At 41.4% G+C, this 26,290-nt stretch overlaps 2 protein-coding genes across 5 annotated transcripts in view; one reads left to right on the top strand and one right to left on the bottom strand.

Annotated features, from left to right (window-relative positions):
- LOC307028183 (uncharacterized protein) overlaps nucleotides 1-26,290 on the top strand; it is a 319,026-nt gene that overhangs the window by 176,478 nt on the left and 116,258 nt on the right. The gene's annotated exons all lie outside the window — the stretch shown is intronic.
- LOC307028184 (uncharacterized protein) overlaps nucleotides 17,608-26,290 on the bottom strand; it is a 56,967-nt gene continuing 48,284 nt past the window's right edge. For 3 of the 4 annotated variants that reach the window (XM_079662996.1, XM_079662998.1, XM_079662997.1), the window contains one exon: nucleotides 17,608-24,215. In XM_079662996.1, the coding sequence (XP_079519122.1) occupies nucleotides 22,887-24,215 (1,329 nt within the window). In that variant the 3' untranslated portion in view covers nucleotides 17,608-22,886. The remainder of the gene's footprint in view (nucleotides 24,216-26,290) is intronic. The other variant, XR_013804871.1, reaches the window with a different exon arrangement.

A 26,290-nucleotide genomic window follows, 5' to 3' on the forward strand; every position in this document is an offset into this window, starting at 1 on the left:
ACCAAATGTACATTGAATTCCTTGACTAACAAGAGAAAGATTCATTCATTTAAATAAATATTTAACCAGAAATGGGCCGGTTCTAAAGGGTTATTCAGTTAAGCCCGATGAGAGGGGATACAGCTGTGCACATGTCATCATTAACAGACGTCGTTTAAGAGTGACGTTTGAGTGAACGAGGACATCCCAATTAATACCTGAGGACTCCTCTGTCCTCGCGTCACCTCCTCGTGTCCCTTGCTCGCATCTTACGGAGGCGGAGCTAAGACGCAAGGAAGGGACGCGAGTGAGGGAAAGGAGGAGTCGAGGAGGGGTATTGGGATGAGGCTCTGGTGTTTCTGTGAACGCGTCATCATCCAATCTGCGCACCTGGGAGCACGGGAGGTAATTAACCTATATATGTGGGCACGGGTGATCAGTTGGGATGAGAGGTTAGAGAGGAAGCCACAAGTTTTTGAACTGTGTTGACCGTGATTGTTTGTGTCTGAGCGTGATCGTTATTTTTATTTAAACAATATTTTTAATCATCCTTCACCACAACACCAGTGGCGCCTCCAGAAATGTTTCATAGGGGTGGCCAAATGCGGCCACTGAAAATCTTGGGGTGGCCCACCAAAACCAAGAATGTAATTGTTGTAAAAGTATAGACTAGATGAAAACAATGGCAAAGAGAATCACCTACTGATATACTTTGGTTTCTTATTTTACATTTTCTGATACTATTCATCTGAAGTGAATATAATACGGATAGTTAACATTTTACTTCTAACAACATTTAAAAGAACCTTGTTTTGTTTTATGTATACATGTGTTGATGATTTATTGTTTTGTTTTTTATATATGCTAGTTGTTCTTTCCTTTTAAAAAGATAAATACAGCTTAATTTAGATAAGTTCCTTTTTTGTAAGGCACAAAATGTTCAGCATTCTCAACACATACAACACACAACAGCAACACAACATGTTCTTCAGTTATATTATGTCTCTAGGTTATACATTGTTTTAGACTGAACAAAGCTGTTTGTGTCACACTGGGATCAAAGATGATTGACATGACTTTATTAAATCAAGTTTTAAAACATGACTATTTTATTTCAACAGGACCCAAAAACTCAAGGGGTATAAAAGGGTAAATACATACTGTGATTGAACACAAAAACACCATCTATTATTGACCTTTATAGCAAATTCAAAACATTATAAATGGTACAAAACACCACCAATTAGTATTAGACAGAAAATAGGTGACGAGACATATTTCTATTTTCTTTAGAGCCACTGTGGTGAGAGTAATACATATAGCTTGTATTCCATTTGTTTTGAAAATGTATATTTATACTTTATAAACAAACTGGTTACCCTTTTTTTAAATTAGCATACAGAACATTATGAAAACAAACTTGACTAATGGTCGGCTCATAACCTCAGAACACAGAAGAGGAAAAACTGCATAGATTCTTGTTTCATTTTGAAGGAGCTGCCGACCTAAAGTGTGTAGAAGACTTAAATGATTAAAAAGGTCACAATCACATTAATAAAACTGTATTTAGGTTTTAGTTTCACTTTTACAAAACAGAGTTCCACATGTACTTTCTAGCATGTATGGCCATCTCCTCACTAGCCCTATGCTGCTGCTCCCCTGCCAGCTCTGTCTCTCCTTTACTCATCTTCTTCTTAAAATAAGAAGAGATGTCTGTTGACTTTCTCTTCATTTTCTGCAAATTGACATTACACACAGCAGTGATTAATAGTAGCCTACGCATTATACCAGCCCAGCATACCGACATAACGTTAGCTTAGCAAGCTAAACTAAAGCTAACTGGGATAGCCGCCAAAGTGTATTTACAGACGAATTATACCTGAAGTCAAGCCAGCCTTTACTGAGCCCCGAGCCTGTTTTCCAGGTCTTTCAGCATTTTTATCGTTTTAATGCCATTGAACACACATTTTGATCAGAATAACAGCTAAAGGTAAGCATATCTCCGTTTTTTGCTACCTAAAGCTAACACACTAAAGCCTAAAGTGTTGTGGGGCTTAACAGGCAACAAACATATACGACTTACCTTCTAGAAGTCTGGTAGATTTGTGTCAAGTCAGTAGAAAAGTCAGTAGAAAGAAACGTTTTGCTGCAACCTGCTGCTGTCTGTTATGGCGTTATATTTGTGCCTCTATCCTGAGCACGCAATGAAACATGTTGAGCCTAGAAAATGCGATTGAGCGCACACTTGAACATTTTTGAGCACAGAGAAATATATTTTCTTTCATAAAACTCCTGCTCAGTGCGCAAGAAGACCGCTGCACGCGCTCTCTCTCCCCAGCTCGCTCGACCTCTCCACCCTGTGCGCGCTCAGCTTCGCCTGTGCTCGCTCAAGTTGTCACAGCGTTACAAATGTGCCACAAAACCAACCAATCGGAGAACTCGAGAAGGTCAATTCTGATTGGCTGGTCGTCTCCAATCATATCTTCTATCTGAGATGAGAAAGGGATTTTCGGTTGCCATCAGGCTGTTGACATTACAGGACATGACAGACTCGAATGAAGAGAATAGCACGCCACAGTGTCAGGTGAGTTATACATTTCTAGTTTTCTGATATCACGTTATTGTTTGCAATGCCTGAGTTTGCTAGCCGGCAACATAGCTATAGGGGTAGTTTAAGCAAACAGCTAACAAACCGTAGCCTACATGTACGTAATGAACCCTTCTGAGGTATTGATTACTTGCTGTAACAGGGTTCCCGCGGGGTCTTAAAAAGTCTTACATTTGATAATATGAATTTAAGGCCTTAAAAAAGTCTTAAATATGACAAAAAAAATAAGAAAGGTCTTAAATATGATTTAGAAGGTCTTAAAAATGATCGGATTTGAAAGGTACTTCTGTGTTGAGATCGCGTCTAAATGTGTTTTGGGGGAAATGTCCGGGCTGCAAAGTAACCAGTACGGTAATAGCCTTTCAGTTCCCCCCAACAATTTGTATTGAATTAAATCAACATGGAACCAGTAATAACAAACTTTGTTTCCCCCGGCCCCTTATTGGAAAACACCCAGCTAATAACCTAGCAACCAAGCTTCAGCCGGCGGCAGTCAGAAACTCATGTATCTTCGAATCTACTTACAAATTAATATGGGGAAGTGTCAGTTCAACCGTATTTGGTTGGAAAACATCTAATTTAGTGCTCGGTTGAAACCAGTGGAGGGGAATGTGTTTGAAGCCCACTGCACCTTTTGCAAATAAAATGTGCGTTTGTTTTGCTAATGTAGCATTAGCTAGTGGAGCGTGAGCCAGTGCAGCAGCTCCCGCAACAACACCGGGGGAACCTCCGGGCGACGTTTGGGTCTACAACGCCAACTCTAAAAGCGGAGGTGCTGTAGACGCTAAATACCGTAGCTAAACACTAATCATACAACAGCAACGATGAAATAGTGTAGCCAAGGCAGCAGAGCTCTGAATATAGTTTCTCTCTTTCTGTCTCTCGCTCTCTCTGTCTCTCGCTCTCTCTCTCTCTCACACACACACACACACTAGGGCTGCTCGATTATGGCAATAATCACGATTATGTTGGTCAATAATTAATATCATGATTATTAAATACAATTATTCATTGACTTTGAAACTATCAATTTATTGAACTTTAAAACAAATAATAATTTGAACAGTATCTTTTTAACTGTTGATTACCCTGAACGTATAATTAAACGGAAAAACCAATACAAAAATAAATGATACATTTAAATAAATAATATCAAAATAATAAATACCAATAAACAAGATCAACAAATATTTTGGAGCACACTTCCACAAGCTAGTAAACATATATAAATATGATAAATAAATTAGACTAAAATTAATTATATCAAATATGTTGTAGTGCACTGTCACAACCTCGCAAAGCAAAATAATCGTTTTTTTCGATTATGTTGTTTTCGTAATTGTGGCAGGCCAAAATCGTAATTGCGATTAAAATACGATTAATTGCACAGCCCTAACACACACACACACACACACACACACACACACACACACACATACTCTAGATGTGTGTGTGAGGACACATTTTTGTGTACTGTTATGCTGTTATGTTCAGTCATTATTCTTATGTTGAACATGAATACATTTACTTTGTAAGTAATTATGGGACGTATTTCTTCTTTCATAGCAATTTTCCTTCAGACTTTCTTGCCGTGAAATAGGTCTTAAATTCTATTCAAAGTGGTCTTAAGAAGGTTGAAACCTTCAGGAACCCTGTGTAAGCATTAGAGGTGGCAGAATGACAAACATGTTTCTCTCTCTATCACAATTTTGGGTTGACCAGAACCTGGACCAACTTCTGTTTCCTGTTCTACAATGGGCATAGAGCTTGCGTTAATTTTCGACCGGACAACTAAACAGATTAGGCTAGGACCGGATAAAGTTAGCAATACACGTTAACCATGAACAGCCTATTAATCCATTCTCTTAATGTTTATTCCGTCCAACGTTGTGGAATTAGAGAGAAAGGGCTTCTTAACGTGCTTTTATCCGCGGTGGAGGGGGTTAAATATAACATTGGGGCGTGTGATTGTAGTGGGTGGAGGTGGTGAAATGAGGATATCCATTTTGGAGTTCAAGCTAGCATAATATAGTTAACGTTACACACTAATAAGGAAGAGAGCTATTTTTGTGATACATTGCTATTGATATGGATTTAGAGTGCATATTTGAGACAAGTAAACAAAAACGTATTTTATGGGTGAGTGTTTTTAGCAGCATCATATTATGTCCTTGTGATTCTGTTGATTATTACCTCTCTGTATTATGTTGCAGCTCAGCTGATTTTGGATTGATGGCAAAGGGAGAGGGACTTAAGTGAGTGTGAAAATACAAGGTAAGTTCAAAATAGGTCAGCCATTTCCCATCCTATAGGTTGCTAGATGTATCTAACCCTTTCTCCTGTCTTTGTCTCCCTCTCTCAGCACAATAACCCCAGGGGGATTCAATGGAGCCTGAAGACCTGCAATGAGACCCTCACCCTGCACCTGAGTCTCACCTCCCAGAGTTTTGCAAGCCTCTCCCTGTTCCTTATTTTTGATTAAAAAGACATTAAGCTTCCCAATGGTGTGGTCTTCGTTTTGTGAAAAATATGATTACCTCACATGTTTTCTTGCTGTTGTTGTCTTTTGTGATCGTTAAAAGGCTCCTGCTGACTTGAGCCAGCCATTCTTTCCTCCTCTCTGTGTCAGTGGGGAAGCCGTACATGTGTACTCCTTTCTATGAGTGATTGGAGCATCCCCCAGCAGCACAGCAAACCATGGGGGAGACGAAATGCCAGGACAACACAGAGGAAAAGGCACAGACAAACTGCACGCATGCTATTCAATGTTTATGAATTCCATTTATTTACATGGATGTTCCTAAAACAACACATTTAACATCATCATGCTGTTGCTGCTTGTGCTTTGACTCATTGTGCTGTCAGTTGACAATCATTGATAGGCACCTGTCGGTCTCCTGTCCTTTCTGAAAGTCATAAAGATTACATTAGTCATTTAGATGACTTATGTCCTCAATTACCAGGGGATTACTGAAAACACCATGAATTAAAGAAATGGTAGAAATTATTCTAATCAGAATGTTTGAAACCTTCCTTCCTTCCCTCCCTCTAAATATATCAATAAGGATGTGATGTTCTTGACTCATACAAGTTTAAGAAGATAATATTTGTTTTAAAGAATTAAAAGCAATAAACAACAACAACAGGCTCTGTAACCAAGGCAACGTTAGCCTAACATGTATGTTAACAGGTAAGATAGCTGTTCACACTATCCATGTATATTTTCTACTTTTTTGTAATGCTATGTTATTTCTATTTAAGATGTTTACATTTTCGATTGTTTAATTCTAGTCTTTTAACTGTCTAATGTACTGCCTTGTCTTTTGCTGCTGCAGTGTAAACATTTCCCCAATTGGTATCAATAAAGTACTTCTTATTTTTGTCTTAATCCTCAAATATGAGCACATTTTACTTAAAAAAAAAAAACACATTGATGTAACTACATACACATATCGATATGTTGTATACATATTGCAAATCAAAACCTTTATTGACCAATAACTACCAAAAATTGCATTTCTATCCTGTTATCAATGCATTCAAATCGTGATTCAAATGGCCCGCCACAAACTTCCGGGAACTTTCTGAGTCTCTCTGAACCACGTGACAATCAAGCATTTTGGACTTCCGCTGTCGCAACTCTTCTCTCTACATAGCGCTGGACCAGCCAATCAGAATTAACCTTCTCGGGTTCTCCGATTGGTTGGTTTCGTGGCACATTTGTAACGCTGTGACAACTTGAGCGAGCAGGCAGGCAAAGCTGAGCGCGCACAGGGTGGAGAGGTCGAGCGAGCGAGGGAGAGAGAGCGCGTGCAGCGGTCTGCTTGCGCACGGAGCAGGAGTTTTATGAGAGAAAATATATTTCTCTGCTCAAAAATGTTCAAGTGTGCGCTCAATCGCATTTTCTAAGCTCAACATGTTTCATTGCGTGCTCTGGATAGAGGCACAAATATAACGCCATAGTCTGTGAGAATCTCAGAGTGGTGCACGCAAGTATCACGGCCCGTCCACACTACAGCTTCGACAGCTTCAAAAACGGTTTCCAACACGTCTGCCCATTCAATTTGAATGGGGTGAAGTCACGTTGCCTCGCTTTTCGCCGAACTGAATTGTGGGTAGCAAAGCGGAGCTTTCCTGGCGTTTCAGGCTGCAAAAGTTGAGCAATGTTCAACTTTTGAAGCTTCTGAAGCTTTCGGTGGAAGCGTCAGCCAATCAAATCATATGCCAGTACAAGCTCTAGCCAATCAAACCGCTGCTTGTGTGTCAGGGGCGGGAGATTCATGTGATTGGTTGTTGGTCGAGCTTCAGACACGCCTGCCGGCAAGCTTTTTTTGAAGCTGTAGTGTGGATGGGCCGTCAGAGTGGTGCGCCGAGTATCAGAGTGTTACCATGGTAGCAGAGGGAGAGGGAGGGGCTGCAGTATGAGTTGGAAGCTCAAATCAAGCGACTCGCTGGCTGTGTATTTCTTGTTAAATATCAGATAAACTACTTCGCATACGTGACTGGAGAGGCGGTGTGTGTGGTGGGGGGGCCAACAAATATATCAGGGTGGCCCCCCCTGCTGGCGCCACTGCACAACACGCGTTGGGAACTCTGACCGCTAACCTCCATGAGTGGCCTTTTTTGATGAGCGATCACCACTACACTTGTTGAAAAACACGCTCCAATGAATTAATCAAAGGATCTCGGACACGGAAGAAGAAGCTGCTGCGCTCCCACACAGCTCCAGATGATTGCTGACATGTGAACGCTGTGAAAGCCACGCGGCCTAAACTCACTGTTAAAGCATTGGAATAAAAAATAGCATCAATTCAACATGAAAGGAATTCAAGGATAAAGAAACTGCATAAATTAACAAAGGATGTTGAACAATTTATACTTTCAAGCCAAAAGGTGTCTGAGATGGAATCCATGTGTGAAATGTTTGTCAAAACAATGATCGAATTAAATGAGTTGCATCCTCAGAGAGTTTGCTTTTTTTTGAAGAAGTCGGACTGACGGACGGACTCCCCCCCCCCGCCCCCCCACCCCCAAAACGAAAACTCTTCGGTTCTCCACGAATTACACAAGTCACCCAAATCAGCGTTAAAAAAGCGGGAGGCGCCGAAAAATCCCCTATTAATGTATTGATTATAGCTCCGGGTCCGTCTAGGTCCGAATCCGGACCGCGGTCCGCCAGTTACCGACCCCTGCCGTAGAGCAGGGATTCCCAAACTTTTCAGCCCGCGACCCCGAAAATAACAGTGCCAGAGACTGGCCAGAGTTTTCCGCACAAACACTGCGCTAGTGGATTGTCAAAGGGGGAGCCTCGTTGCGGGGAAATTATACAGATGGCTAGTCCGCCCCTGAAAATGTCTATGCAAACGTTATTTTTAATAATAATTTTATTTTTTTATTATAAAAAAATGTATCCATTTTTTATTTTTATTTTTATTTTGTAATCATCTCGCGACCCCCACTCGGGGTCTCGCGACCCCCACTTTGGGAACCCCTGCCGTAGAGGATGCTATTGCAGTAGTCGTGATGTGATGAATCCATGAATCAGGCTTCAGCGGCAGAGGAGGAGAGTGATGGGCGGAGACGGGCAATGTTTTTGAGGTGGAAAAAGGCGGTCCTGGTGATGTGATTTATGTGGTGGTTGAATTTGAGCTGACTGTCGAAAATGACTCCGAGGTTGCGGATGTGAGGGGGGGGGGAGATAGTGTGGCTGTCAATGGTGAAGTTGAAATTCTGGATGTCTTTGATACGGGATGGGGGGCCGATGATGATGATGTGTGATTTGGCGCTGTTCAGTTGGAGATAGTTTGTTTGCATCCATGCTTTTATTTCTGAGAGACAGTTGGTGAGAGTGGAGTGTGTTGTGGGGGTGATGGTTTTTGTTGAGATATAAAGTTGGATGTCATCGGCGTAGCAGTGAAATTGAAGGTTGTGGCAACTAATTATTTTGCCAAGGGGGAGCATGTAGAGGATGTAGAGGAGGGGGCCAAGCCCGAACCCTGGGGGACGCCTTGGGACAGAGGAGCAGTGGAGGAGGTGCAGTTGTTGATGTTGATAAACTGATGTCTGTCGGTGAGGTAGGATTTCAGCCAGGAGAGTGCAGTGTCGGTGACGTTGAGTGATGATTGGAGGAGGGACAGCAGGATGGTGTGGTTGATGGTGTCGAATGCTGCGGTGAGGTCGAGGAGGATGAGGACGTTCAGGTTGCCGGAGTCAGAGGAGAGGAGGAGGTCGTTTGTGATTTTCAGAAGAGCTGTTTCTGTGCTGTGTTTTGATCGGAAACCAGATTGAAATGGCTCAAAGAGGTCATTGGAGCTGAGGTGGGATTTTAGTTGTGAGGCAATGACACGTTCAAGTATTTTTGACAGAAAGGGGAGATTTGAGATGGGCCGGAAGTTGGACATGATGTCAGGTGTGAGTCCAGGTCTTTTGAGAATGGGTGTGACAGCAGCCAGTTTGAGAGAGGGGGGAACTGATCCAGATCTGAGGGAGGAGTTAATGATGGTGGCGATGAGCTGGGAGATGGCAGGGAGGCTCTCTTTAACAAATTTGGAGGGCATTGGGTCAAGTGTGCAGGTGGAGTTAATTCCTGTCATGAAGTCGGACAGTTGCATGGGGGTCACAGGGGAGAAGTGGGACAGGATCTGTGAGGTGAAGGGGGGGAGCCAGGAGGGGAGGTGGGGGGTGCGGATGAGGAATATCGGAAGTATCGATATTTTGGGATCAATCCGCCCACACCTACTACACGTTGCTAACAGACGCAGATTTTATAACGAATTTAATGTGTTCAAGAGACTTTTAAAACACATACAAAGAGTTAGTTTATCCCTGAAGGGTGGTTTATCCGTGCTTTTATCCGTTAAACCGTGTTTTTGTTGCTTCAGGTTCTTTGTTCGTAGCTTTTTATACCACGTGGCTGATCGGCAAACATAAGTAAAGGCATTAAAGGGAGATTAGTGTGTTTAACGGCAGTGTTTTATCAAGGAGAAGAAAGACTGTGGAACCACGACGAAGAGGAGAGAGAGGTAACATCCTTCAGTGTGTGTGTATGTTAGTTTTAATGACCTTAAAAGCTGCAGGGTAGCTTGTGAATTTACTCCAGGTGGAACTAAAGTCTGATTTAACACTTGATGATATATAATAGCTATAAGCCATAGGTTAGCGAGAAAGGCTTTTTACACTTCGCATACATTGACTGCACGACTTCAGGTATGCGATGTTGACAGTACACCTCACATCACTACACGACCTGTGGTATTTGAAATGTACAAGGATGCCAAGGGCTACATGAACGTCACTTTGAATTAGTAATCTGTGAGGCCACTGTTCTCAGTATACCAACTCTCATGCAAATCGGAGCAACTTTATTTTTGACCTGTTGTTATTTTTGACCTGTTTTTCAGTCAGTGATGAGTTTGCAAAGGTCTAAAAATCACAGGTTGTCCAATCATCTCCAACATCGACACTCAATCCAGAGGTTGGAGGCATGTCACAGTTCAAGGATCAGCTTCCTGGCCTATTGCAATCTTGAAATATGGCCCTGAACAGTTTCTTCTCTTCTGCTACCGGCCTCATTAACAAGGCCCGGCCCCTCACTGACACTTTACCCCAGCGACATCGAAGACTCTATGCATTACATTAATGCACACAATGTCTGTTTTTTTAATACTGCACATATTTTATTCCATTGTATTTCTAAATAAAATAATAAATTGCTCTTTTTGTCATTTCACAGTATAGGTACTATGTAACAACATTGTTCCTCTGCATTTGACCCATCCTAGTGTTAGGAGCAGTGTGCTGCCATCATGTCCGGCGCCCAGGGAGCAGTGTAGTGAGCGGTGCCTTGCTCAGGAACGCCTCGGTAGCACTTGGCCTTGCCGGGACTCGAACTGGTGACCTTCCAGTTGCCAAGCCAAATCCCGATCAACTTCGCCACCACCGCCGACATTTCCAAGCTCAGGGGCTTTCTATCCAATGCAGAACTGGAGATGGCTATCCATGCCTTTATTTCATCCCGGCTTGATTACTCTAATCTTCTGTTGTCCTGCCTCAACAAAAGCATCAATAAACCGGCTACAATAGGTCCAAAATGCTACAGCCAGATTAATCACTCGGTCCAAAAAAACATGCCACATCACTCCGATCCTTTCTGCCCTGCACTTACTCCCTGTCCATCTCAGAACCCAATGTAAGGTATTGGTTTACACATATGGAGCTGTCCATGGCCAAGCCCCCACCTACATTAACGACCTTATCCACCCTCACAAAACAACCCGGGCCCTAAGGTCCTCCAAGCAAGGCCTCTTAAGGGTCCCCGAACCAGGCTAAAAACGAAGGGGGACCATGCCTTTGAGGCGGTGGCCCCTATGGAATGAACTCCCCCATAAACTGAGAGCCTCTGTCTCAGTGGAGGTTTTTAAGGGACAACTAAAGACTCACCTTGTCCGACAGGCTTTTGGATCATCGGAGGAGGTGAGATTGTAGCAGTTTTATCCTATCTTCCTATGTGTTGTATGCCTTTTATTATAAACAAAAACATTTTTCCCAATGTTTAAAATATGTCATACCAGTCCCATGTTTATATATTAATATTAATGTTATAAGTATTATTATTAATAATAATGTAATTATTCAATATTTTAACACCGTTTTTTCACCACAGTGTGCAGTGAAATTATGTTTAAAAGAAAAACTACAATCCCATAATGCATTGCGGCAGTCCGTTTCTAGCTTCCGGTCCTCAGAAGCTACACGTTGCTAACAGACTTTGATGCATATTTCATAGCGAATGTAATGTGTTTAAGAGACTTTTAAAACACATAAAGGCAGGGGCGGTTCTGGGGGGGGGCCAGTGCCCCCCTAACACTGACCTCTGACCCCCCTGTGGCCCCCCTAAAAATGAAAAGTGAAAAAAGTGAAAAATGTATGATTTATTACACGATTTATTGAATGACGGAATAGGCGGAACTAACGTTATTCGTCATTCTAGTCGGACCCATTAGAGCGGTGCACTCAAGACCCATTAGAGCCTTTATTTTTATATAAATATGATATGGTGTTAGAGCAAAAATTGTACTATAACTATAAGATATATCTGAAATAAATAAGTGTAGTGAAACAAATACCAATAACTGTATTGCATTGCTTTCTTATGCACAATTACTTCATACTGTCTAGTTCTCTTTTTCATCCTGCATTTATTGTGCCCCCCTCAGAAAATAACTGGCCCCCCCAGTCAAATTGGTCTAGAACCGCCACTGAGTAAAGGCATTAACCCCGGGAATAGTGGATAGGAAAAGACGATAGGAGCTGATTTTTGGACAATTCGACTCTAACCCAGAACAGACTGCTAATTCAACAGGAACTATCAAAAACATCCCAATAGAAGTTTAAAGTCACAACATTTTATTAACCAAACAGATTATTGGAGAAACTAGTCTGCAGATTAATGAACAGTGAAACTAAATAACTTCAATACATATTAACGAGGCTAGCAGTTGAGATATAAATCCATGGTTGAAACACAGCATAGTAAAACATTTCTTCATAGTTCAGGAACCATTACAAACATCAATTCAATTGGAGAAACAGCATCTCTGTGGCCTTGTGTTGGCATACTGTGAACGCTGGTCAGAACATAAAAAACTGTTGTAATAATAAAGCTTTATTTATACAGCACTTTTCATACAGCACGTGCAGCTCAACGTGCTTTACAAAACGGCGACACATCACAAGTTAAAAATAAACAACAAGAAAGTCCCCCTCAGACATTAAGACTTTTACAGATACATGCAGCAAAATATAACATTGTAACAGGTTAAGATACATAAGAAGGTAAAAGGTATGACAATAATAAATGAAATACCTCGGAAAGATAAGACTCAAGAAAAGTGAATATATGCAACAATATGAAACCCTATAAAATAAAGTGAGCATATAGGTACAACAGAAATAAAAACTAAACATGTATAGTAATAAAAACATCATTAAAAAATAAAGGTTAAACGATTAAAATATAAAGACACCAACGTACAAATAAATGTTGGTATTGAAACTGTTAAATAACTAATATAAGATAAAACCCTTCCTATATCATAAATTAAACAATATAAAAGTAGGTAAATAATAATGACTAAAAGACCATTTAAAGTGGGGGGTTGCTAATAAAAAGATAATCTAAAGAGATTTAAAAATGTCCACTGAGCCTCTCTGATATTTCCTGGTGTTCCACAGTTTGGGAGCGCAGTGGATAAAAGCCACACCCATTTTATTTTGGGAAATTTAGGGATATTTAAAAAGCCGAGGAGGACCTCAGGGCTTTTCCTGGCACATAAAACGAGACTGACTCTGTGAATTGAAGTCTGTTAGTCAGACTTCAATTCAGAAAGACTAAAGTTAAAATATAACTACAGCTCTCAGGACATCAGGAGGAGGAAACAGCTAGCTTGGCTCTCAGCTGTTCAAAACTATGCAGAATGGCTAATGGACTTTAACCTGTTAAGCCCTGAGCCTGTTTTTCAGGTCTCAGGCTCGAAAATGACATTTCCAGAACAAAAGACCATGACTACACTTCAGAAGCGGAAAATTAATGATCTTTTTTCCCAAAGTAATGATAAACCCGTGAGTTGGATGTAGAAAAGTCAGAATCAATATAGATGTTTTTTATTTTTAAAGAAAATTCAGATTGAACATAGTAAAAAACTGTAAATTGTAGTGTCCGTCCAAAAATTCTTTTTTACTTATAGTGAAAACTACCCTTGGATGATGGTAAGGTAGACTAAAAGCTTTAGGAATCCAGAGTACAACATATAATAAGTACCCTGTATCAAGATTGATGCAAAACAAGAGACATTTGACCTTTTTAGAAAGGTTTAGCAAAAATTAAAATCCACCTCTGAGGTGATTTGGGTGGAAATTGCCGTTTTTACAGTTTCTCTGGAGCCCATTGGTCGATTTTGGTGATTGACATCTCTTTCTGACCAATAGAATCGAAGGAGGATTTTTATTACATTACATTACATTTAGCTGACGCTTTTATCCAAAGCGACTTACAATAAGTACATTCGACCAGGAAGATACAAACTTGAAGAAAACAGAATCATATAAGTACATCAGGTTTCATAGAGCCAAACATTTCAAGTGCTGCTCAACTGGTTTTAGATAAGCCAGTCCTTTATCAGTATATAAGTGCTTTGTTAGTAATTCTATCTCTCGAAGTGGAGTCGAAAGAGATGTGTTTTCAGTCTGCGCCGGAAGATGTGTAAGCTTTCTGCTGTCCTGATTTCAATGGGGAGCTCATTCCACCATTTTGGAGCCAGGATAGCAAACCCAGGTGTTTTTGCTGATGGGAACTTGGGTCCCCCTCGCAGTGCGGGTGCATCGAGCTGTTTGGCTGATGCAGAGCGGAGTGCACGTGCTGGGGAAACAACAGAGGTGCCGATGTTGATTGTTAGGTAAGAGTGGGACAATCTTTTCCCGGAAGGAAAAGCAGTTCAGTCTTGTCAGGGTTGAACTTGAGGTGGTGAGCATCCACTGAGAGATGTCAGCTAGACCAGGGGTTCCCAAAGTGGGGGTCGCGAGATGATTACAAAAATAAATATGGAAAATTAAAACAATTTCTTTTTATAAAATATATATATATATATATATATATATTTTTTAATTATTATGAATAATAACGTTTGCATAGAAATTTTCAGGGGTGGACTAGCCATCTCCCCCTTTGACAATCCACTAGCGGAGTGTTTCTCAAACTTTTATTTCAGCCCCGTCGACAGGGGGTCGCCAGTCTCTGGCCCTGTTATTTTGGGGTTTGCGGGCTGAAAAGTTTGGGAACCCCTGAGCTAGAGAAGCAGAGATGCGCGCGACGACCTGGGTCTCTGAGCGGGGAAAGGACAGAATTAATTGGGTGTCGTCAGCGTAGCAGTGGTATGAAAAACCATGCGGGCTAATGACAGATCCGAGCGAGTTTGTGTACAAGGAAAAGAGGAGGGGACCAAGAACAGAGCCCTGAGGGACCCCTGTAGTTAATTGACAAGGGTCGGACTCGGACCCTCTTCAAGTAACCCTGTAGGTGCATTCTTTGAGGTATGAGGTGAGGAGGGAAAGTGGAGAGCCTGAAACTCCAAGTTTTTGGAGAGTGCGAAGGAGGATCTGATGGTTCACCATGTCGAATGCAGCAGACAGGTCCAGAAGGATGATGAAAGAGGAGAGGGAGGCTGCTTTAGCAGTGTGCAGTTCCTCAGAGACAGCAAGGAGAGCAGTTTCTGTTGAGTGACCTGCCTTGAAACCAGACTGGTGCGGATCCAGAAGGTTGTTCTGATGGAGATAACAGGAGAGTTGTTTAAAGACAGCGCGTTCAAGTGTTTTAGACAGGAACGGGAGGAGAGAGACGGGCCTGTAGTTTATAACAACATGACGGGTTGAGAGTGGGTTTCTTTAGGAGAGGGTTTACTCTTGCCTCCTTGAGACTGTTTGGAAAGGGACCAGAAGTTAGAGAAGTGTTGATGAAATGGGTGAGAAACGGTAGAATATCAGGAGCAATAGTCTGAAGGAGGTTTGAAGGGATAGGGTCCAGAGGACAGGTGGTAGGACGGGCAGAGGTAATGAGGGTAAGAACCTCACTTGGAGAGAGAGGGGAGAAGGAGGTCAGTGTGTGGGTGAAGGGAGGGTCTGATGACCCAGCGGTGAGTAAAGGTGAGTCAGAAAAAGAAGAGCAAATATCATCAACCTTTTTTTCAAAGTGGTTAACAAAGGTCGCTTGACAGAAGGGAGGAGGGGGAAGGGGCTTTGGGGGGTCCAAGAGGGTAGAAAAATTGAAAATAGTTTTTTGGGATTGGAATAGGAAGATTGGATCTTATCTTGAAAGAAAGTGCTTTTTGCCTGAGAGATGGAAGCGGAGAAAGAGGAGAGGAGAGCCTGATAGGTTAGGAGGTCATCATGGTGTTTGGATTTCCACCGTTTCCACTCTGCTGCCCTAAGGTTGGTTCTTTTAGCATGCAGTGCGTCATTTAGCCAGGGAGCAGGAGGGGACTGACAAGCCTGCCGAGATGTGAGAGAACAGAGAGGATGAGAGTCCAGAGAGGATGAGAGAGTAGAGAGGAGTGTTTCTGCAGCAGAGTTTGGAGGCAGGAGTTGGAATGAGTCAGAGGAAGGGAGGGCTGAGAGCACCGATGAGGAAAAGGTAGAGGGGGAGAGGGAACAGAGGTTACGGTGGACAGGTGCAGAATGAGAAGAGATTAGTTTGTTATGTTTGGAAAGGGGTAGAGAGAATGAAATGAAGAAGTGATCGGATGTGTGAAAGGGATAGAGAGAATGAAATGAAGAAGTGATCGGATGTGTGAAGCGGGTTTACAGAGAGGTTAGAAGTAGTGCAGTTCCTTGAGAATATGAGATCAAGGACATTGCCAGCGTTATGAGTTGGTGGGGATGGAGACAGTGAGAAAGCAAAGGTGGTTAACAGAGATGTTAGTTCAGATGTCTTCCCTGTCTGGAGGTTGAAATCTCCGAGAAGTACAGCGGGAGGGCCAGTTTCAGGGATGTGTGAGAGGAGATGATCTAATTCCTCCAAGAAGTCCCCCAAGGCGCCTGGTGGACGGTAGAGAACAACAATGGTTCATTGTATAGGATGGGTTACTGTGACGGCATGGAATTCAAAGGTGGAAGGAGTGAAGTTAGGTAGCTTGAAGAGGGAAAAGCTCCAGTTGGAGAGAGCAGGAGACCAGTGCCACCTCCTCTGCCAGAGGGTCTGGGTGTGTGGGTGAAGGAATATGCTGTGGAGAGAGCTGCTGGGGTGGATGTGTTGGACGGAGTAATCCAGGTCTCAGTGAGAGCAAGGAAATCCAGAGATGAAGTCAGCCTTTGGAACAGCTGACTGGCAGTTCCACAGGCCCCCTGAAACTAGATGCTGGATCTCAGTGGAGCATGTGGGATAGACGAGAGCAGGCCGGTTATATCGATTAGGAGATACACGGGGCCAGTGATAATTGCGAGAAGACACATGAACAGGAATGGAGAAAATAAACATGATTATAGCATGAGGGGCTAGAAACCCGAATAAAATAAAATACTAGAGATACTTAGCTTAATCAAAGTAGGATTTGTTTTTCTCCTCTTTGCCTCCCTCGTGACTCCAATGTATTTGTCAGTCTTCGTCTGGCTGAAGCTGACGCTCCAGGAAAGAGCTACCTAAGATGGACACCTGATTGCTGAGTTCTCGCAGCAGTGGTGCCACGCCCCTCTAATTAGTTAACTCTTTTCAGCTGATGGGCGACAGCAGAGTGTTCCTGCCTATTGTAATGCAGGGTTGAGGCGCGTGACCCACTGAGACCTGTCTTACAGGTTCAGTTGAGCAGATCTGAGATTTAAAATCTCTCAAAAGCACAGTTTTAGCTACAATAACTAGAGAACAATTATACAGACTAGAATAAATGAAACAGAGAAGTCTATTTAAACAAGAATATAACTTAGTGATTGCTGAGTCAGTAGGTAGTTCAGTCACCCGGTCAAGATGCACACATTTCCACATACACATACAGACGTTACCATTGAGAAATGAAAGCTATGCGCACGCAGTTTTGCATGAGAGCGAACCTATCTCTCGTTCCGATATCTGGAAACGGAAAAGCAGGTTTATTACTTATGGATTATCAGAAATCATTTCAAAGGGACACAGACACATTGGATTAACCTTCAGCAGCTTTTTTATCGTTTTAATGCCATTGAAGACCACACAACGACACAGGTAAGCCATTTTGCCGTTTTTAGCTACCTAGCGCCACATGTTTTGATGTCTGTTCTTGTTAATATCTTCGCTAGTTCTTATCATAGTGATGATGTATGTACCTATCGATTCTGTGTCATCTCATGATGCTATAGTCGATATGTTGGATGTGCAGTTAAGATAAGTAATAAGGGTGTTATGAGTGAGTTTCTGTGCAGTAATGCGTTTTTTCCCCGCTCATGGCCAATTCATATGCTCAGCGCTAGCTTTGTAGGTTTAATAAAAAAAAAAAAAAAAAAAAAAAAAAAAAAAAAATCTGTTAGCTGAGTTTCGTCCCGTTACATGGATATACAACCTTATTACGTTCCCTTTTGGGTCTAGTGGATCCGAAGGGAAGAAAGACAACCAGAGTGGAATTGGTATAAGTTACAAGTGGTTTATTTGTAACTATAATAGGACGAAATGATAGGTACAACAGCCTGACACAAACAAAGGGCCAAACTGTTGCTAGTTAACAAAAGGCGAACTCCAAAAGAGAGATGCACAGTAGTACACAAAAGGAAAGAAAATACCTCACTTCTAAAGTGGCACAAAATAACAAACAAAAGGAGACTGTGCGGGAACACAGCTGTTGCCGATCTACAGGCGCTAATCTATCCTGGGTCTAAGCAATACACACACAAATAATGGTCTACAGGCGCTAAGCTAACCTGGGTCTAAGCGGTACACACACATACTACACACACAGATCACTACGACACACTGCTAATCAGTATAGCAAAGCACAAGACACCTACTTAACACGCTGCTAAGCAGTCTAACAAAGCACAGCAATGAGGCAACACAACGAGAGGCTGGAGGCGTCTGTCTCACAATACAGAGCCTCTAGAATGATGTCCGTGCCCGGCCTTTGTACTCCTCCCCCGGATGACATGGCCTAAACGGGCGGGGATTGGATGACGTCAATCCAATCGAGTAGCATGAAGCTGCAGTGTCGGAGACACCAGTTACAGGACCGCACTTGTAGAACCGCACACACAGGTCCGACGGAGCACGTTTTCATGAATGTGAAAGTCAACGCAGAGAATGTCAGTAATGTGAAGTGCTTTTAAAGTTTTATTTGTTTAACATTAATAACAATTCCGGTGTCTTGAAATGAAGTGTGATTAGCTAACATTAACTGTGATAGTGTTAAGGCAATACAAACAAACATCTGTTTGCTTATGATAGCTTCTAACCGTATTAAAGTCTCTAAAAACAACTATTCGTTAGCTATAGCTTTCGGCAAAAGCATTAGCTTCGTTAGCATATTTCATGATTTGTTTAATGAAACTAGCGTGATTTCGGCAAGCCCAACTAGGTTTCATAGTTGAGTAATTTAATCACTAATTACAGTAAGAGTGTGAGTAATGTGAATTGTGTTGTTTTTTTAAAGTTAACAACTATTCTGTTGTATTGAACAGCCATACACGCAACAAGTGCTAAATGTCATCCGTTAGCCTATGATTACTCGCTGCAAAACCAACTGTTAACCATTTTGTTTATTTGTTTAATGAAACCGTATGTTATGGTTATGTTATTTGACAGAGGCTTTTATCCAAAGTGACTCACAAAAAACATTTTAATACAAATAGTTACATAGTCAAGTTACATTACTTATTACATTTTTTTTAAAGAGGGTAATTACTCATCTGTAACCTACTACATTTAAAAAAAAGTAAACTTCCCAACCCTGATAATTAATTATAGTCAGCTAATTAATTAAACTTCAACGGATGACAAAAGCATGTCAATATGATCTGTGCGTCCGCTACGTTAAATCAGCAGTAGCCTAAGTTCTGTCTTCAGTGTAAATGCTTCTTTAAGTCATTGTATTACAATTTGAATTCATTGTAAATAATCTTCACTGTGCTGACTGCCTGTTTACCAGTTATCAGACAGTCTCATCATTTTGACATGTTTTGTAATATTGCATGAGGTGTTTTAGTCAGTTATGTCGGCCTATTATGTAGGTTAGAATCTGTCGTGTCAGAATCTAACAATTAGGTCTAATTTATGTCTGTCTGTGAAATTGTTTCAAAATGTTCAGTTTGACCAATTAGGCTCTCTTTTTCAAGATGCATATTTCAATCCAAGAGGGGAGATCCTTGCCGGACCTTCAACGGTGCACGACTTCTTGCAACGACTTTCACTGCCCGTTCTGTGTCTCTGGTTTGTTCTCTCCAACCAAACACAGCAATGTCAAAAGCCATCTAGAGAGCCACTTCCACCGTGCAGTTCTCCATGAAGGTAAAGTTAGCAAACATTCTCTTGTGAAATGCAAATGGAGTTGCAATGTGTCTGCATTAAAAGCAGCCTGAATGTTATGATCAGTTCCATTTGAGCAATAAATCAAAAACAAGTCCTATGATTTGTTTGTGATGACCAGTTACTTGATCCAGATGTTTGGTATTCATAATTTACACTTTTAAATAATATGATCACAAAATAATAATACTACAATTCTATGTTCTTATGTTTAAGGGTATACCATTCACAGATGTGGATTAAATTGCCGACCGGTATATCATTTCCACTGCAGCTACTGCCAATCCATGCTGGCGCTCAAATCAGACTTTGTAAAGCACCTGGCTTTGTGCAAGGCGAAGCACTCTGCCATAACCCCCATCATCCCAGATTCATCAACGCCCGCAATCCCAATCATCCCAGGGCGAAACATTCAAAGGGTCCGTGTAGAGCCTGTACTCAAGAAGAAATGTCCCATATGCCATGTTCTCATAAATAAAAAAAATGTGAAAAGGCACATGCAAAGAAAGCACTCTGCCAAACAAAAGGACATAACCGCAAGTTCACACCTACTGAGCTAATGCATAGATCCTGAACATGGAGTCTATGCTGTCCACAAAGCCTTCCATGTCTTCTTCTCATGGAGCATTTTGAAATACAAGGGTATAAAAGCCCTTAACAATGTGTGTTTTGATTTAAGTAACACTTTATTTTGAGGGTCACGTGTAGATGATCTATTATATTAGGTTAACCATGTACAGATCATTAGACCATCAGTAACAAGAGCTGTAAGACTCTGGATGGCAATATCTGTTGAGATTATTAATGCATATCAATTGTGCACCAATGCCTTAGCCTTTCCCTATGCAATACTTGAGATGACGTCTTGTTCTTATTGTTTCAAAGGCATGGTCATGGTCAAAGGTTTGCATTCTGGAATCTGGAGGCCAGAAGCTTGCTGGAGGGAACCCTTCCAGTGTTTCCCCTAGGATGGAGTCATAGCAGCAGTGCTAAGGCAGGTGGGCCCAGCATAATGTGAGCGTGGAGCACGTGGAATTTTTTAGTGTGTGCGCGTGCCAAGTGCGCCCCGCCAATTTGTTTCTATATGTCAGCACAAGAAAGGCTTTTGAGGCCTAGTACCAGGGCCGGTTCTAGACAATTTGCTGCCCTAGGTGAGATTTTAGGCGACATTTTATATGTAAAGAATAAATGAAAAATGTCTACAAAAGACAAAAACAGAAACTTATTGACATAGGTAATAGACGTCAAAATGGCTTCAAATGTATTCAGTATTGTATGAACATGTTTGAATTGGGGTGTCCGGGGCAATGTCTCAAGATTTAGCAAAAATACACCTTTATTGAACATACAGTAACACAAATACTACAAATCCACATAACAAACAAATATGAAAAAGGGTCGCCACTTATTATTATTTTAATAAAAAAAAACAAAAACAAAAACATCTTTTTTTTGGGTACCTGGCTGGCTCTCCCTAGCAGCGGCGCTCATATTTCAGCAGCGGCGCTGCGCAGCCACTATTTGTATATAGGGGAAACACTGCCTTCAGCCAATATTCAGAATGCCACGACGGGTTATCTCCCTGGAGAGGGATCAGCAGACCACGCCTCACCCCCAGTGAAGAAACAGCAGACCCCCAGTGACTGACCAACCCGATTTAAAGCGTACTCTGTAATCGTATCATTCTTCCAGCTGTATACTTCCCTGCTAAATATATTTACTGCTTATCCTATATATAATATCTTATTTATATCTACTAATTGATGTTTGTTTTTGCACTGCTGTTAAGATGCTAAACTTCACTTTGTTAATTAAGGTAAATCTAATCCACTTAATTTAATCAATGCTAGCTAAGGCTACCTAATGGCAGGGAATTACAGCTCTTCTTACAATTGACGCAAGGAACAATTAGTTTAAATCACATTTACCTACAACGCTATTTAACGCATCGTCAATATATAACATTTTACTCTGTATTCCTGTTATTACACAAAGGTAAAATAGCCTGACTGATACTGGATTATTTAGGCAATAACGATAATATACAACTGACGTATAATATGAGCTCTGCCAAAACTGCCTGACAGCAGACCCCCAGTGTGGAAGTTAAAATAAATAAAAATGTATTCTGAACTGAAATGCCTCTCGGTCAAACTGCTTGTTTATCTTTTGCAGGCTGGTGCATGAAAACACTAACAGTTATTTTTAGGGATGTCCCGATCACCTTTTTTTGTTCCCGATCCGATTCCGATCATTTGATTTTGACAATTTGCCGATACCAATTTTTCCCGATCCAATCTTTATGCAATGCATTAAGAAGAAAAAAAAAAAAACATTCAAGTTGTCCCTTAAGGTTATTTTTTTATTTAAATTGGATATTCTATCCAACGTGGATATAGCTTCTTTTTTTCACAGCAGCATTGGATCAGTTCAGTTGTGCAGCATTGGATCAAAACAAAATAAAGCTTATCAGTACTCGTTAGCTTACTGCTACAATTAGACACTGCGCCCTGCCCACTCTGTTGACAGATTTGAGAGAAATAAGCAACCAGGTCTATGAAAACAAGCCCCAAAGAAGCTACACATACATGATGTTGTGTAATTTGAAACCAAAACTAGGGCCTCAGGATGACTTTAAGACTTGAACATGGTAATTTTTGTTTTGTAACATTGAATACAACATTTAAAAAAGTATTTATAATTTATTTATTTTTTAATCCCGATCCCCGATTTTTTTCTCCTGATTCCGATCTTTTGAAAATCACGTGATCGGCCCCGATCAGGTGATCAGATGGGGACATCTCTAGTTGTTTTTCAGTAATCTAGCACCTCTTTGAAGACACCTTTGATTTATTAATAATATTAATAATGAAATGAAAATGAGAATTATGAACCGTGCTGCAGTCACGTGCTCCGTCGGACCTGTGTGTGCGGTTCTACAAGTGCGGTCCTGTAACTGCTGTCTCCGACGCTGCAGCTTCTTACTATTGATCCAATCACCTCTTCAGATGTTGCGAGGACGGGACGGCCAATGACCTCAGGGGAAACTGCAAAGCTCATTTACATATACACACACAAACCTAATTAATGGCACAAAGAAAGCAGCGGCTGTAACAAACATGAATAGTTTATTGAATATTAAGATGCCCTCAGACGCTGTTTCCAGAAGATGACGTGTTTTTAAGGTGAATACTTTGAGAAAACATTTTCCTACACTCTTAAAACCACTATGGTTTCTCTCATGTGTGAACACGGTGATGGATTGTGAGTTTACTTGATGTCCTGAACGTTTTTCCCACACTCTTCCCAGCTGTACGTTTGTTCTCCAGTGTGAATACGTTGATGTTTTTTGAGAGCACCTTTTGAAGTGAACGTTTTCCCACAGTCTTCACAGCTGTACGGTTTCTCTCCAGTATGAATGCGTTGATGTTTTTTGAGATAACTTGATGCAGTGAATGTTTTCCCACACTCTTCACAACTGTATGGTTTTTCTCCAGTGTGAATACCGTGATGTGATTTGAGAGCACCTGAATGAGCGAAAGTTTTCCCACAGTCTTCACAGCTGTACGGCTTCTCTCCAGTGTGAATACGTTGATGGGATTTGAGAGCACCCGATTCCCTGAATGTTTTCCCACACTCTTCACAGCTGTACAGTTTTTCTCCAGTGTGAATTCGTTGATGTTTTTTGAGATTACCCGATGTAGTGAATGTTTTCCCACAGTCTTCACAGCTGTACGGTTTCTCTCCAGTATGAGTACGTTGATGTATTTTGAGATCACCTGATGTAGTGAATGTTTTCCCACAGTCTTCACACCAATATGGTTTTACTCCAGCGTGAATTCGTTGATGCGTTTGCAAATTACCTGATATTGTGAATGTTTTCCCACACTCTTCACAACTGTATGGTTTTTCTCCAGTGTGAATACGCTGATGTGTTTTGAAAGCACTTGATGAAGTGAACGTTTTCCCACAGTCTTCACAGCTGTACCGTTTCTCTCCGGTATGAATACGTTGATGTTTTTTTAGATCACTTGATGAAGTGAACATTTTCCCACACTCTTCACACCAGTACGGTTTTTCTCCAGTGTGAATACGTTGATGTATTTTGAGATAACTTGATTCAGTGAATGTTTTCCCACACTCTTCACAGCTGTATGGTTTTTCTCCAGTGTGAATACGGTGATGTGATTTGAGAGCACCTGATTGAGCGAAAGTTTTCCCACAGTCATCACAGCTGTACGGCTTCTCTCCAGTGTGAATACGTTGATGTGATTTGAGATTGCCTGATATAGTGAAACTTATCCCACAGTATTCACAGCTGTACGGTTTCTCTCCAGTGTGAATACGTTGATGGTTTTTGAGGTTACCTGATATAGTGAAACTTGTCCCACAGTATTCACAGCTGTACGGTTTCTCTCCAGTGTGAATACGTTGATGTTTTTTGAGGTTACCTGATATAGTGAAACTTGTCCCACACTCTACACAGCTGTACGGTTTTTCTCCAGTATGAATACGCAGGTGGCACTTTAAATGTGTAGATGTTGTAAAGGATTTGTCACATTGCTGACAGCTGTGACGTCTCTCTCTTCCTTTCGGTTTCTAGAACAAAAGGACAAAGAAAGAGAGAAAGTAAAACTAAAAAGCATAAATACATATACATTTAACAAAATAAAAACTCACTTAATACAAACATTGAGTTAACGGAATACTACTTTTACTAACTGTTGTGTTTATTATATTTGTATTATATTAGATACAGTAACAGCAACATTCTAACCAAAGTAAATACAAAAGGTCGGGAATTCGAGTCACATAACTTGACTCGAGACGCATATTTTTGGACTTGAGACTTTCTTGACTAACATTGATAAAATCCTCGACTTGGACTTGGTATTCCTGACTTGAGGCTCGATTTAGGCTTGAGACAGATGACTCGAAAGCACTTTACTTTCTAAAATAAAATATTTGCATTGTACGAAGCCCCTAAAGGGCGATGAAAAAAATGTTTGCAGGAGAAAGTTACCGGTGCGACAAGTAGGAAGTGGAGTGCATAGGACACAGACGTTTCATTGCAGACTGTTATGTTTATTTGGGGAAATTGCAGTGCATACATTATTTGAGATATATTTCGAAGTCGGACTTCATTTTAGGGACATTTCGGCCAGGGGTGTAGAGCCATTTGTTTAAGCACCGGATAACAAAACAGGAGAGTCTGTGAACCAGTCTGCCTTGATCTATGAATTCATGTCTGTGACTCTCACAGTATCTGCTGCCCGCAGCTGTTTTATAGAAGGAAAACCTCCTTCACTTCATGAAATCTCTGCAGCACCAAGAGGCAGTAACTTGTAACTCAGCAGAATCTGAGAAGAACAGCACCAGTTGCAAAGAACAGTGCCTTTTACTGTTTACTTCACTGTGTTTACCTTCATTAGAACAGCTTAAGAGCGACCGCAGGCTGCTACCTTTTAACAACGCACACCTCTACACACACACATCGAACTGCCTGATTATTCCCCATATTATGATTTCAGAGCCCCACTCTCCATCGTTGCTAATGTTGAAAATAAAACTCTACTTTTCATAACCACTGTCTTTTAACTGATTTAAATGTGGAAACTGGGGTTATTCATCAGGATTTCGTATCACTTGACTTGCTTGACTCTCACCCCAGTAACTTGAGACTTGCACATGTATGACTTACTCCCACCTCTGGTATATACAGGAGACAGAGGGAGATGGCATCCTGTCACTGCGCGTCTCAGTAGGTTCCGTTCGTCTTGTGTTTTGTCTAATTATTGTTTAAATGTTGTTGTGTCTGTATGAAATGTCATTTTGAGAGACCATGCTTTTGATCCTGTGGATTACATTTGCCTTCTGCGGACTATGTCTGGCCATACAACTATCCAAGAAACACCTGAGTGACGGCACAAGCAGGTATGGCGAGGAGCCCCGGCATCTACGCTAATACAGCCGTGAGGCTATGCTGGAGCTACAATGCGATCGGCATCATACAAATACATCAAGCCATCTGTGCTCTTCAATATTGGATGACATCCCTCGGGAGCCGCTTAGAAACACCAGGAAAAAGAGACAAGGAAGGAGGGGAGGCGTTCAGAATCGCCTACGGCTGAGATTCAGCCAGCCACCACTTCCATCCATCATTCTCACAAACCTGCGCTCATTGAGCAACAAAGTGGACACAATAAGGACATACACAAGGTACTGTCATGAATTTGGTGAGGTCTCTTTATTATGTTTCACGGAAAGTTGGCTAAAATCTACAATAGACGCATTCATACCGCAGGACTTTCCCTGGTACTTTGGTTCCGTTAGTACCAATAATGTCGCGTTCACACCGCCGGGACTACTCAGTGCCGGGAACTCTTTTGGCCATTTTCAGTCCCTGCTAGAGAGGTGGTACGAACCTGGTGATAAAAGAGTGTCAATTTCTATTCTATTTCTATTGGCTGGGCGAATTGCAAACCACGCCCCGTTAGACTGATCTTTTTTTGTTAGGCAGCCATTTTTTTCTTCGCTACAAAACCACATCCACACCTGAGCGAGTAGTTTTTTTGTACTTTAAAGTAGCTATGACCACACGTACTACAACACCGGAGCGGTGGAATGATGAGGAAGTGTCGGCGCTTCTGGCAAATTTACTCTGAGGACGGGAT

Source organism: Notothenia rossii (assembly GCF_949606895.1).
Source record: "Notothenia rossii genome assembly, chromosome: 2".
Taxonomy (NCBI): Eukaryota; Metazoa; Chordata; class Actinopteri; order Perciformes; family Nototheniidae; genus Notothenia; species Notothenia rossii.